The sequence below is a fragment of the Sinocyclocheilus rhinocerous genome, unplaced genomic scaffold (assembly GCF_001515625.1).
Source record: "Sinocyclocheilus rhinocerous isolate Xijiao unplaced genomic scaffold, SAMN03320098_v1.1 scaffold889, whole genome shotgun sequence".
Lineage (NCBI taxonomy): Eukaryota > Metazoa > Chordata > Actinopteri > Cypriniformes > Cyprinidae > Sinocyclocheilus > Sinocyclocheilus rhinocerous.
Window position 1 is genome coordinate 350,847 of NW_015638024.1, and position 15,116 is coordinate 365,962.

Genomic DNA, 15,116 nt, shown 5'->3' on the forward strand with positions numbered 1-15,116 from the left:
ACATCTGTGTGTGTGTGTGTGTGTGTGTGTGCTGTCCACGCCTCTCGTGAGTGGGCTTGGGTGCTGGGGGGTTTGGCTTCAGAGGGAATAGGCTGTCAGCTGTGAGAAATATATCATGGTTGTTGCGTCCCATGCAGCACATCTGGTGCTCATTGGCAGGATGCTGGAGAGAGCATCAGCCCCGACAACCAGGTGAATCTGCCAATTCTCAACCCGCTTCTGTCACTGCGAGGGTCTCCTGCACCCCTCCTCACAACACTCTCACTATTCTTGTTCTCTTTCGCTCTGCATCCCTCTAGAGCCATGACTCTCAGTCGTAGTCATTTTATTTGGTCCTGCTGAAAGGGCTTCAGGGATTGTGACAGACATGTTCTATAAGACTTCCTAACGTCCGGTCGAGGAGAGCAGCATCTGCCTGTAACATCTGACTGCCAACTCACATACTGTACAGGATACACTTCCTTTTTAGAAATGATACATTTAAGGCCTGTGTGCACTTAAAACTGTAAAACTCTGTTAACTGCATGCAAAAAAAGAATTTAAGGCTTCATTTACCATTCATGTTGGAATTTGGATTTACTTGGCCATCCCATACAGGATGTTGAATGGAAATGACAGGAAGCAAAATGCACTAAACTGTAATTCAAATGCTGTCTCACAAGAGAGGAATTTCGTTAAGTCTAACCATTGGGACAAACCATTAAAAATTACATTAATAATATTGACTAATTATTCTGACTTATATTCGCTGTACTCTTTTAGCCTATTAGACATTTCCAGTGTTATTATTAACCAAAACAAAAAATATTAAACTTTTTCGTTATTTGAAATAAAGCTGAAATAAAATAAAATATAAATATTAGAGGAATACCTTGCCTTAAAAAAATGCAAAAAGCACTAAAATTACTAAAACTAAAATAAATATAAATAAAAGCTAAATAGTATTTAAAGTATAAAAGTATTTTAAAAAATAGATAAATAAATAAAAATGACAAAAGAACAAAACATTTGCTAAAACAAACTAAATGAAAACAGAAAAATTAAAAATATAAGCTAATTAAAAATATTATACATATTCTAATAGTATATAAATAGTATATAAATCATACTAAAATAATACAGGACATTTCTCTTGGCAAGTTCAGTTGTGTCAAAACCATCAGTAGAGCCACGAAAATGAAAGCAGATTTAAATTTTGCATATAACCTTATAAAAATAAATATTGACATCAGATTTGAGTCTTATTACATAAAATGTTTTGGAAGTTATAGAGTTCTGGAAATGAAAAGTTACTCAGCCGTGGTCAGTAAAAAAAAGTTTTTTAATCTATCTATCTATCTGTCTGTCTGTCTGTCTGTCTACACACACACACAGACAGATATATATATATATATATATATATATATATATATATAAAACACTTATGTATATTTTTATAAACATAATATTATATTTTAAATTATAATAAGAGTTTTTGTAAATATTTTATTTCAGTATTTCACTAAAAACATTTCTTTTTTTTTTTGTTTATAGCTAGCTAAACTGTTTTTAGACATCCCAAATTAGTCCCAAGAATTGCAAACCTCATGCAAAATGATTGGAGAAGAAAAAAAATCAAGCAAACTCATACAACATTCAGTTTCACATTTTGTTTGTTTTGAAGGTTATGCACACGTCCTGTAAATAACTTTATTTTTAAGACTTTCAAGTTTTATTTTGTACCCTTTTCATAGAAAAAGCCAGAAATGTTTGCTTTCCTGTAGCTCAAACATTGGGTTTGCTTGCCATGATAAAGTTTACTGATAAAGTATGTGCCTTGAATGCAATGAATAAAACTGTGGATAAGAGTCTGGCAAATGCGTAAAATGCAAACATAAATGCAATGAAAGTCAATGTGTACTAGGGCTGCTCAGTTACAAAAAGGACATAAAAGTAACATAAAATCACTATAAAAATACTCCAGAAGACTCGTGGGTGAGTTTACCTGGCTTCTGATCTGGTTACTGTGTATTCAAACCACAGGATGTTGGGAATGAGACTTGTATCTCTCACCAGAAAAAACTCTGAGATCGGCCTGAGACGAGAAAGAGAAACCCAGATCATGAAACAGAGCTCTCTGTATATAAACGACTTGGCATATGAACAACAGTGCATGAGCTTGCATCATTACCAGGCTGCTATCTTGGGAAAGAGCGGCGTCAGCACCTCTTGGGTGATAAAAAACCAAACCACTCCCATCACCATCCCGGCCACACCCCCATAAATCACCTGACTCCAGGTGTGGTACAGGAGGTAGACTCTATGAGGACAAACATGAGCAATGCATCAGAAATACAGTAAGACTGAACTACTGCACTCGCTTAAAGAAAAAGCCCACATTACCTGCTGTATGAAACGAACAGAGCCACGGCCAGTAGAATGATGGACAGTATATGCCGCCATAACAATTCAACACACCTGGCATTGTTCGTCTGATGCATTCTGGAATCAATTTGATTAAAATGAATGATTAAATGCTGTTCTTTTCAACTTTTTATTCAACAAAGAAACTAAAACATGTTTTCAACATTGATAATAATCAGAAATGTTTCTTGAGCAGCAAATCAACATATTAGAATGATTTCTGAAGATCATGTGACACTGAAGACTGCAGTAATGATGCTGAAAATTCAGCTTCGATCACAGGAATAAATTAAATTTTACTATATATAAAAACATTTTAAATTGCAATAATATTTCACAATTTTGCTATTTTTATGGTATTTTTGATCAAATAAAGGCAGCCTTGGTGAGCAGAAGAGACTTCTTTCCTGCTGATCCCAAACTTTTGAAAGTTAGTGTATAAATATATTAATATAAATAAAGTTATGTTTTTTTGAGTAGTTTTTCCAAGTAAATGGTATTAGAACACAACTAAGTGCAGCGAAAAATTATCTTTTCTAGTCAATTCTGTTCTGTTTAACTTTAGTATAATGTTATAAATAAAAATGAGAAAGTCTTACCTTAAATAAAGAAAAAGAAAAAAGTATACAACAAAAAACCAGATGAACTGCGAGTGACTGGAAGGCATCCCGTACTCTGTCGTGACTGAGCTGTGACCTCCTGTTAACGAAACACCACACGATTCAGTAAATTCACTAAATATTAGGGATGTGCACAAGCAATTGACTAGTCAGGTACTAGTTATAAACTTGTGAAGTAATGAAGAGTTAGAGTCAACCATCCCACCAAACTAAGATCTGCTTTTTTTTAGTGAGACAAAAAATGAGAATGGCTGCAAGAAACTCAGTCACGGTCCAGGGTTATTATCATGAACTAAAACGGAAAGTAAAACCATTAAAAATTAATTTTGCTGCTTGACAACAAAAAAAAAAGAATAAAAATAAAATAAAATTGAAAATGAAAAACTGAAATAAAATAAAATACATATTTTAAAATTAAAATAAATTACAAAAATTATTTATTCAACTACACTGTAACAATTAATTTTCAAAGTTGTAAATAAAGACTATTGAAGTGAGTAAAAAAAAATATATATTTTTCGACTTCAAAATTTCACATTTAAATCAGTGTTACTTGTTGTTTCTTGCTTGTGTTATTTACTTGCAATTATTTCCACACCATTTTTTTTTCCAGTGTAGTTGCCAAGGCAGCATTTTTAATGTTCATATAGTTCAACTTGAAGTACTAAACCATAACTAAATAAACTAAAACTAATAAATAAAATGTCATTAAAAAACTATGAAAAAGAAAAACGAATAAAAATCACAAAAACACACAACAAAATTACTAAAACTTTAACTAAAATTCAAGTAAAAACAGGAAATATAAAAATTAATTTTAATTCAAAATATTAGTAAGAAATATAATAGATCTCACTAAACCTCACTGAATGGCACTGCAGCATAAAGGTTAACGGTCTGGGCTGGTTACTGACAGGTTGCAGGTCAAGCCCCAGGGTTGGTTCATGAACTACCCATTTTGTTTTTTGCGCACAGTCTGATATTGCCAGTATTGTGTCTACTGGCATGAAGTCTGGTCCAGAATATTCTGGCCAAGAACCGCCTACTCAGACCGTCTGGCCAACATGTAAATCAATAAAGCACTGTTTGTTTTGTTTTTACATGCGTTTTTTGGCGGAAAAACTCACAGCAGTCTACACACAGAAACACAGCCTCAAACTAAACTCTGATACTCTTTCAAATATACTAATAGTTAGAGTTTTTAATGGCCATTCGTTTAAACAAACTACACGCCGATGACGACACTTACCTCCACACGGCCGAGGCTCCTGTAGAATGTGTTTGAGCAGCCAGTTTAGCCCCTCGTTCATGATCAACCCCCCAAAGAAAGAGATCTGAGAGAGAGAGAATGCACACAAGGGATGAAAAACGCAATAAGCACAAGGTAGCATGCGGTTTGGGATTTGACCCTATAACCTGCTGGTGTGTGACGTCACGTGACTCACCGTATGTAGCTCTCGCTTAAAGACGATCAGAGTGACAAATCCGACGAGGATTGCGATGGGCAACAGGCTCATGCAGGCCAATACCTGCCCCGTCAGATCACCTGGACAAACAAACAGAGTAAAACTGAGTAATTTAGAGAATTTAGAGCCTGTCAAAACAAACTAGGGCTCTGTTCAGAACGGCTACTCTGTGCTATGCAATTGCAAAAACGACTCATTAAACCAAACTGCCAAAGTCAGACATATTTAGACAAACTTGGATTAAAATTTTTATTTCTGAGATGATAAATGGACACTACTCAAGCGAATTAAATTGTGCATTCACGCCATGCCAAAATGACTTTAATTACTAACAACCTGGGACATTCGACTCAGAGCTGTTCACTTCCCTAAACTCTTAATTATGCGTTAAAATAGTGGAAACACTATTAAAGTTGGCACGAAATAAAAATTCACCCCATCTATTTTTTTAAAGGGGTCATATGATGCGATTTTATTTTTTCCTTTCTCTTTGGAGTGTTACAAGCTCTTGGTGCATAAAGAAGATCTGTAAAGTTGCAAAGACTAAAGTCTCAAATCCAAAGATATATTCTTTATAAAAGTTAAGAGTCAGCCACACCTACCTAAAACGGCTCGTTCGAAAACGCCCCCACATATTTACCTCACTATGTGGGAAGATTTGCATGACGCCGCCCAAATGTTCACGCAAAGAAAGAAGGCGTAACTTTTATTCTCGCTGTAGTATTGTTGTTGCCGCCGCCATGTCGTGAAGGTGCTGTGTGTTTTGTTGTGAAAGCGAAACTGCTTTGTTTGGCCTTCCAGAAGAGGACGATATCCGCTTCGTCATGCCTGGAGCTGTTCCGTGCTGGTCGCTGAGGAAATACTTCAACTTCGCGCTGTGGATCGCCGGATCGGCTTTCACCGTGGACGAAGCGGAGTCCAGCCCGGGGTCATCACATGTGGTTGCCGCAAGCCCGCCGGACGCTCCTTCGTTGAATCCACCGGCCGCGCCGTTCTCAAGCCCACCTGCCTCCGCTCACTCTAGGCCTCCGGCCTCCGCTTACTTTAGCCCGCCTTGTGTTTCGTTGCGAAAGCAAAACTACTTTGTTTGGCCTTCCAAAAGAGGACACAACTAGAAATCAGTGGTTAAGTTGTATTTACAACACTGTTCCAGAACAGTTCAACCCAAATATTCAGATGTGTGCAGCGCATTTTATGGAGGACTGTTTCCTGATCCTGGTAGAGTAGACTACAATGCCGGCTGTTCTGACTCAACGACTGTAAGTACGTTTTCATATTTAAAGAATTTGCCACTGATGATTCAAACACAAGTTTTAACGCACTGGATAGCTGGCCAATCAGAGCACACCTCGCTTTTCAGACCGATGAGTTTTGTAAAAATCGACGCGTTTCAGAAAGGCGGGGCATAGAGGAGAAACAATAATGTACAGTATGTGGAAAATAATGTGTTTTTTGAGCCTTAAACCACATAAACACATTTTATTACACTAAATAATGTTATTTTTAGCAACATCATATGACCCCTTTAATGTTATTACAGATTATAAAGGGTTTTATAATTAAATACATCTGAAAGGTAATCTAAAATTACCATTATTAAAATTACCCCCCGCCCCAAGCTAGAGTCCCCCCAGTGAATTTTGGCCATTACCACCACTGTATATATATACAAACAGTCAAAAACTGTGTACAGACAGATGGTTGAGGCCATATCTAGAGCAAAACACTGTCTTTGATTCAACCTTCTGTTCACAAATGCGACACATCTACTGTCTCCAGACTTGTCTTTGCAAACGCTGACCTTTCCAGACAGAACAAAAAGAGATTAATAGCACTTTACATATTAGCTATAGTCTCATACATCATACTGAATGGTTAGACAGTCCCACTGCATCAGTTCAGGTTCCAGGAAGCTTGTTTGTTGGTACAAGGTCTCTTCCCTGCATGATTGGTTGTTTATTGCACAGATGAAAGTTAACTTCTGTGGTTTTGTTGACAGAAAAAAAAAAGGTTTATTAATGATTGAGAATATATTTAATGAAAATATTCAAAGTCTCATCTCATATCCTCTTAGAGTTCTGTGCCTGTGGAAATAGCAAAAAGCACTGGCCTTTTTTGCAGCAGAACACATGAGAGTGATAATGAAAGGATGCAGAGCACGCACTTCTGATTGGCTTAGCTGCTGAGAAGAAATGTCTATTTGCACACTGACAACCACAATTTAAGGGAAGCGCCTCTGCAGCAGAGCTGTCAAAATCACCGACTGGCGTCTGATCAAAACCCGCAAGGTGGTAATATGGACCAACCCGCTGTCTCCTATGACTTCTGATCATCACACAGCCTAATACATTATAAATCAATTATCTGCAATTGGCTGCCAAAGTTTCTTTAATCTCAGGCTTTTATTTGACTAAACTGTCGACTTCTCAGTTTTCGCTTGTGTTCGAAATGTAACTCTGCTTGATATCCACCTTTGGGATTTACAATATCTAATCAACAGCTCTGGCGAGTGACACAGAGGCTGTTTGAATAAAAGATCGCAGCTGTGGGTTGTTCATTACGGGGATGCTGTTATCTTGACAGGTCCTGTTTGAAGGTTTTGTAATGCACACCATAGTCCGATTTCTCCTTTAAGATTCTCTGTCAAGCAAAGGGGCTTCCTCTGCTGCTCAGATAAAGGATATTGCTATGGAGAGGCTCTTTAACTAGCGCTGCCAGAAAGCACTCTTGCCAAATTGAGGCTTGTTGCCTGATTGGAGGATTCGTTTTCGTCTTAATAGCTGCCTCTTCTTCAGGTCCATGACAACAGCAAATCAAGTTTTGAGTGGAGTGTGCATTTCAATATCCACTGACATTTTACATGCATAATATGTGATGAATGAAAGCTAGTTCACACTGCTCCAACAAAACCTAATAATTGTTGGAATATGGTGTTTGTTGTGGAAATGCAAAAAATTATTTATGTAACAGACTGTTGTAGAATGTTTAGAATGTTGGTGTTTGTTCCAGCAGTGTGACCAGCCTTAAAGGCAGAGTAAGCGATTTCTGGTAGCCAATGTTGATATTTGAGTAAATCGCATCATATGACCCCTTTAAAATATAGGCTACTTATTATTACACGGCTCTATTGAATACTTTATTCTAATTGGCTGGTCGCTGTACAGTGATCAGATCATTTTGAACAAATGCCAGTGTTTTTATTTTTGACTAAAACGATTAAAATAATTTTCATTAATTTAAATAAATCTGAAATAAAATATTAGATGAAAAATTTAAGTAAAACCATTAAAAAAAGAAAGTAAAACTGAAAAAAAATAATATTAATAAATATTATAATAGTATGGACCATAAATAATACTAAAATAGCACTGGTAATTACCACTCATTCTGGTAATTTATACATTTTGGCAGCCAAACAGTTTACAGTAGCCACTGACTTCCATATGGAAAAATGCTATTTAAGTCAATGGCTACTGTCAACTGTTTGGTTACCAACATTCTTCAAAATATCTTCTTTGGTTTTCAACAGCTGAAGCAAATTCATACAGGTTTAGAACAATTTGAGAGTGAGTAAATGATGACAGAATTTTCATTGTTGGGTTAACTATTGCTTTAAAATAGAGAAGGGCAAATTGGATTGCAGATGAATAATTATAAATACACTAATATTGTAATATTGCTTTAGAGTTTGTCTTGTTACTATGCAATATACACCTACATTTTAATGGAGTATTTTTCTTTGAGATAGCTTTAAGCTAATTTGCAAGAAAGATAATGAAATAAATCAGTATTTCATATCCATGTATTTATTTATTTGCAAAAGTACCCTTGTAATATACAGGAAAACGATCAGTGATTATATATTGAAACCTGTATTCTTTTTTTTTTTAAGGATGGAATAAAAAAAACTTGTTAAAAATGTGGACAAATTGAGAGCAGTTCTCTTTTAAATTGTACTGTAGTATTACAGTGTGTTAATGGGTTCAAGTGCTCTGTGATGTCAGCAAAAAAAAAAAAATCTTTTTTTTTTCTCATTTAAATAGATTCCCTCAGGTTTATAATGTTCTTGTGCACATACGTAGAAAGTCAAGAAGGAGCCCGCCTATACCACACTCACTGTATCTTTAGAAGTTAAAGTATTAATGCAAATAGTAATCCAAATGCATAAAAGCATCCAGAGTAAGTGCAATATTGCAAAAGGCTTTAATTAACACATGTATGTCCCTGTTTCCCAGTAAGACCATTGGAATATGCTTTCATAAACCTACAGACAAACCTCTGATGCCTTGATGATGCAACATGGGTGATGCTAAATATAGACACAGAAATTGCTTTGCCGCTATTTTATATTATGCCCATGGAGCTGGGCGAGAGCTCGAAATCCTGGGAAGGCCCATGGACAATTTTCCTCAATGAAATGCCTGGCAGTTCATCTCACGTTGTGCTTGTACTGATTATGTCATTCTAATGAAGAGATACCCTAGGCCCTGTCCCACCGGGCAGCTCCACGGTGACGGCTTCTAACGCTTGTTTCCGCCCTGACTGCCTGTTGAGTGCCACTGAATTACCTATGATCTCACCAGATTAACCCTCTCTTGCTCATTACTCTGTACCAAAGTGCAAGTTTACACATGTTGGGCAGCGCTTTGCTCCCGATAGAGGGTGTTTAACACTGATTTGCCCTCAGGACGCATGTAGATCAATGCCTTATGCCTTTATATCACACTGAAAGGTTTGCTGCGATGTGATGTGCAGATTAAAGAGACTATGGATAAGTAATAGCTTCTTTTTTTTTTTTGTTAGTTTGTCAACTAGATCAAACAACTTCTCAATATACACTACTGGTTAGAAGGTTTGGTATTAGTTTTTTTAAATGTTTTACAAAGTAGTCTCTTATGCTCACCTAGACTGCATTTATTAAAGCTGAATTTTCAGCAGCCATTACTCCAGTCTTCATTGTCACATGATCCTTCAGAAATCATTATAATATGCTCATTTGGTGAATTATCGTCATCAATTATTAATAATGGTCTTATTATCAATGTTGGAAACAGTGTTTACTGCTTAATAATTTTGTTTCAAAAACATTAAAAAACCTTATTCCAAACTTTTGACCTGTAGTGTAGTTTAAATAAGTAACAGGCTTCAACGACATAGTGGTTGGAAAGTGTCTGATATTGCCGAGTCATCAACAGAATGCGTTTTCAAGGTGAGCCTTCGTTGAAGAGCTATGGATATCATCAGGCAACATCTCAGAAAGCTCATTTTTGTTTTCCAAAGTAAGGTCAACCTTTAACTCTCATGTGCACATCCTCGGAGTTCTGGCTCCCACTCAGCTTTAATATTCCGGACACTTTGGTTGTTTCCCAGCTTAGTTTGTAGCCCACGTCTCCGCAAATCCCATTACCACTATTGACACTGAAGCACACCATTACAGTATGCAAATTACTTTGCTCTTGGCAAGATAATGCAGCTTTAAGGAGTGGAGGAGTGTGCAGATTAACACGCCTGTCTTTCGGACCACCATAACGGAATGTTACCTCAACTGCTCTTGTTTGTTTGTTGGTGCTATATGTACTGTCAACCGCAGAAGACTTCTTGACCCAGAGGTGATCTCAGACTGAATAACAAAACGGTTTCTTAACATTAAACCTGTGAGGCACCGCATTCCGATTCCTGGATTGAGGATTCCTGCACTTGGTTGCTATAGTAACAGAAATGTTGGCTGGAGTCTGTGCGTTCTCACTTCCTGTACTTGGTGTACTCCTGTGGGGCTCCCACGTGCCACTCTTTCTGCTATTTTGGAAGCCCTTGTGTAATTGTGTCATGCAAATTTTCTCCTCGGTGGGAAAAAAAACTCTTTAGTCTTCGCCGAGAGTTGCACAGCGGAGCTAAAAATATTGTTTTCTGGATATTTTTACCCTCCCACGACTCTAGATTGCTTTCTGAAGGTGGTGCTTTATGCTGTGTAGGCTGTCTGAGGTGAAGGCTGTGAAAACAATGTGATTATTAGGGTTTTCGATTTCATTAAAGCCTCAGATTAAGGCGCTGAGGTGAGATGACCTATGAAATGACAGGAAGCATGTGGTTTTTCTCAGTTAACAAGGGTTTAATAGTCTGGATGTTGCACAAGTTGCAAATCATTGGCAAGTAACTCAGGCTTATGAGGGTAATATAGCATATAATGATAATCAAACAAATGGTCCACGTAATTGTTTGATGTCCTCTGATATTTACGCTGAATGTGACTCTGAAAAGCTTTAAATCAATATTCAGATGTAAAAATAAAGAACAAAGATTCTCTATTCTTTATTTCATTCTTACTTCTTTATGTCTAGCATAAATCCACACAAGAAAACTCTCCAGTGCAAATTATGCTCTAAATGTAATGTTTCTGTCTAATGAGCCCCTAAAAGACCGATTTGGCTTAGAAAATTACTGCCACTGAGATTGTGTTATCTCTGAAAAAAACAACAACTAAATGCTAAAATTTCTTCCCAATTAGTTTTTAAAGGCCTCTACCTTCGTTCATTAGATGTACTGTGCTTTTTGTGGAATAGATCAGGGCTCGAAATTAACTTTTTTACTTGGTAGCACTGGTGCTCCCAACTTCAAAAAGTTAGGAGCACCAGCAAAAATTTAGGAGCACTCACCAAAAATTTAGGAGCACCACAACTACAAATTATATATTAACAGATTTTATCCTTACATTCTTAACTTTAATGCAGATTTTGTATTGGTTAATATTAGCTGTCAATCTCTCAGTCACTGCTAGAGAAATTAAAACAGGTCGCACGACAACAATTATATGCACTCGCACGAATGCTCCCAAATATATTTTGAGGCCGCACAGATTAAATTTCGGGAGCATATGCGACCAAAATGGTCGCAATTTCGAGCCTTGTAGATGGTGTGAAAATAAAGAAATTAATTAGAAAATCAAACAAACCAGAGTTTGCTACAATATTTCGAGTTGGATTTCAAGCTTAGATTGTTTAATATTCCTCTCTGAAGCTATGTCCCATTAAATTACATTGGCATTGACAGGATGGTCTGCATTTTGCATTTAAACCAGAGTTGTTTTTCCAAAGGAAATTACATTTGATGGTTTGTGTGCAAAAGTGGAGCAACATGCAAAGTGCAACATGCATTTGTTGAGAGGCACTGCATTTCATTATGCATTGACTGTTTTCATTATGTCAAGTGTGTATAATAGAGTATGCTAATAGAATACTGTTTACACATTCAACAAAGCTATAATTTGTTAAATAGTTGTAGTGTTGGACACTTTTTGATAATTCATTTATTTTTTTTAAATTGTAATAAATGTTACTTTATTTATTGTTATTATTATTATTCTTTATTTAGCAGACTGACAAGTTAAAAATAGTACAAGTTTTTAAAACGCATTTCAAGACTCATTTTTTGAGTGTAAGCAGTATAAGTGTAGAGTGTAAGTAAATGCACCCTAAAAAAGCTAGTTTTTAAGATCAATTTGTTGACTGTTTTTTTAAGCCTGGGAATTAAGGACACCCAAATTTGATGAGTAATATTGTGAAATATTGTTATTACAATTTCAAATGACTGTTTTCTATTTTATTATATTTTAAAATGTAATTTATTCCTGTGATGCAAAGCTGAATTTTCAGCAGCCATTACTCCAGTCTTCAGTGTCACATGATCCTTCAGAAATCATTCTAATATGTAGATTTGGTGCTCAAGAAATGTATATTATTATCACAGCTTTTTATTTATTTGTAATATACTAAAGCCACATTTTATCAAATAAATATTATCTGGAAAATCTGGACAAATCACAGTATTTTCAAAAAAAAAAATTCCGAAATGTTTCCCTTTTTTATAATTTCAAGTTGAATGGTTGCTGGTTTGCTAAAGCCAGGTGTTTTGAAACTGCATAGTTTTAATGTAGTTTTATTGTCTGTCATTAGACATCAGTTACCAGATCCAAGAATAGGACGTTTTTGAGCAACATTCCATATAAAGACATTGAAACCGTTGTAGGACACTTGTAAAAATCCCTCTGCTTTTATGACACTGCGGGCACCGTTGGTCTCAAAACAGATTTTCTAAATCCATCTTGCTATCACAGAATGATCAAACAAGGCCGTGTTTACTGAGCGATAAGGAGTGGATCAAAGGCTGATTGTGACATTTGCATTAGAATAGGAATGAGATTTTCATTATCGGGCTGACTTTGTCATAGCCCTCTGCCAAAAGCATGTTTTCTTCAGGAATATGGGAAAAGGCGGAGATGTTTTCAGAAAAAAAGTCCAATTCACCTTGAGTGCTTTTTTTTTTTGGGGGGCTTTGTCATACTGCAGTTTAGGGAGAGACAGTGCCTATGTCTTTCTTCAGAAGAATCAAATGTTCCACCACTGTAAACCCTCTGTAAGAATTTCTATTCCTCTTTTTTGAAGCACCCTGAACAAACTGGCTGGACTTGATGTACGTCTGAAAGGTTCAGCGGTGTGGCCTTTGCCATTTGAAAGAGCCAACAGCTCGGAGAGGGCTGATTGTAGAGAAGTGCACCCTGAGTTGATTTTAGAAAGGGGTTTACATGGCCACCACACTGTGCTCTGAAACACATTTTTCCAACAGATTTCAGCAGGGAACAGCATGTTGAATAAGTAGGAAAAAATACAGCATAAGGGGAGATCTCCATTTAGCCAAAGGAACAAGGCCACATTAAGAGGAGGAAATGTAGCAATTTAAAGGGATAGATTGCCGAAAAATGAAACAATTAGATGAAAATGTACTCACCCTCATGCCATCCAAGATGTGGGTGAGTTTGTTTCTTTATAAGAACAGATTTAGAGAAAGCTTTATCATTACATCACTTGCTCACCGGTGAATCATCTACAGTGAATGGGTGCTGTCAGAATGAGAGCCCAAACAACTGATGAAAACATTGCAGTAATCCACACGACTCCATTCCAAATGGTATTTTGGCCAGAATGTGGATTACTTGTGGATTATTGCAATGTTTTTATCAGCTGTTTGGACTCTTATTCTGATGCCACCCATTTACTGCAGAGGATCCATTGGTGAGCAAGTGATGTAATGCTAAAATTCCCCAATTCTGTTCCCATGAAGAAACAAACTCATCTACATTTTGGATGGCCTGAGGGCAAGTACAGAAAACAATCTGTCAGCCCACAAAAAAAAAACATCACTTTAGCAACTTTGTGGTCATGTGGGGATAACTGGTTCTTTTCACATCTGAAGCAAATTGTGGTAACTCTAAGTGATTTTGACAGCTGTGAATCAATCCTGGAACATGGTCATTACTGTCGAAATGAAGCGTCTCTCCCTTGCCCTTTCTGACTCTCCATTCTCCAGTGGCCTGAAGTTTTGAGCTATATCAATGGCTGCTACTTCTCGTCCTGCGCTTATCTTTATGGTACGGACCACAGCTATTTGGGTCAGCTGTGTGGCAGAGGAAAAACAATTAAAGAAACCTCTCTCTCCTCTTCTGTGTATAACTCTTTGTGCGGAAAGATGGGTTTTGTAATAGATTTTTGTTGGTGTAAAATGAGACGCTGACCTCTGAGTCCACCAAGCTCAAAGGCGTCTGGAGATGCGAGGGCAGCGCTGTCCCCGTGGGCTCGGAGCAATATTAATTCTACCCATCACTCGCTGTGATGATGTTAGTCATGCTTCCGATAATGAAAAAAACACATTCATGCCATCACTAAAAAAGCTTTCAATAATATTTTAAAAGCACGATTGGATGCAAACAATTATGGCATGCTGAGCAGGGTGCTGAACCCCAACAAATGCCTTTGTCTGTGTTTGTTTTGGCTTTTATATGTCCTCAGCAAAGTGTTTGGATGTGTCTGGTTGCATATCAAACTATTTCTTTGTGTGTGTGTGTGTGTGTGTGTGTGTGTGTGTGTGTGTGTATTTGCTTCCAGTCGACTTGGAAGTATCTGTGGTTTTGTTTATTTGTGTCTCTTTTTTTGTCATTTTTGTTTGCTCCAGTTTGCTCCAGCAGGAACTGCTTGTTTGGACTGTTGTTCTTCCACTCTCATTCTATTTGGACTTGTAAATTGCAGACATGCTGATCCATACCATCTCTCTGGACTATACTGTTGACTACTGTTTTGTTGTGTATTAAGTATGTTTGTTATATTATTTGGCATTTTTATAATTTTATATGCATTTTTTTATTATGCATTGTTTATACAGTTTTGTTAAGTTTATAAATTTTTTTTGTGTATTTGGTCATTCATTTTCTTAAGTTCATGTATTTCTGTTGTTAATGTATAAACAAAAATATAAACTTTACAAAATGCATAATGTATATTTAAGCCACAACATACATAATATAAAATGTATATATTTATATTTGTTTATATATTTTATGCATTTTAATGTATTTAGTTGTTCTTAAAATATATAAAAAAGTTTATTTAATCAATAAAGTGCATAAACATTTATAAAATACATGAAAAAGCATACAATTTTTGTATTTTGTGAATTTTGTTTCAATATTTAATATTATGCATTTTGCTTATAGTTTTTATTTTGCTAAGTGTATTTTAATAAAATGCATAAACAAAACATAAACTGGATTAAAATGGATTAAAAATGCACAAAATGTATT

At 36.3% G+C, this 15,116-nt stretch overlaps 2 protein-coding genes across 3 annotated transcripts in view; one reads left to right on the forward strand and one right to left on the reverse strand.

Annotated features, from left to right (window-relative positions):
* LOC107749415 (immunoglobulin superfamily member 21-like) overlaps positions 1-15,116 on the forward strand; it is a 244,427-nt gene that overhangs the window by 107,350 nt on the left and 121,961 nt on the right. The gene's annotated exons all lie outside the window — the stretch shown is intronic.
* On the reverse strand, positions 1,851-4,590 carry LOC107749416 (dolichyldiphosphatase 1-like). The gene is made up of 6 exons (XM_016564560.1): positions 4,469-4,590; positions 4,273-4,357; positions 3,003-3,102; positions 2,383-2,481; positions 2,171-2,299; positions 1,851-2,074 (listed from the first exon to the last, which is right to left on the reverse strand). Exons 1-6 carry the CDS (start codon positions 4,538-4,540, stop codon positions 1,981-1,983), a joined length of 579 nt encoding a protein of 192 aa, XP_016420046.1. The 5' UTR covers positions 4,541-4,590; the 3' UTR covers positions 1,851-1,980.

What these genes read in the sequence shown, in the direction of transcription:
- LOC107749416 (XM_016564560.1), bottom strand. Translation starts at nt 4,540, where the DNA reads ATGAGCCTGTTGCCCATCGCAATCCTCGTCGGATTTGTCACTCTGATC. An exon ending in TTAAGCGAGAGCTACATACG is followed by an intron (nt 4,358 to 4,468) that starts GTGAGTCACGTG and finishes TCTCTCTCTCAG; the next exon opens with ATCTCTTTCTTTGGGGGGTT. An exon ending in GGAGCCTCGGCCGTGTGGAG is followed by an intron (nt 3,103 to 4,272) that starts GTAAGTGTCGTC and finishes TTTCGTTAACAG; the next exon opens with GAGGTCACAGCTCAGTCACG.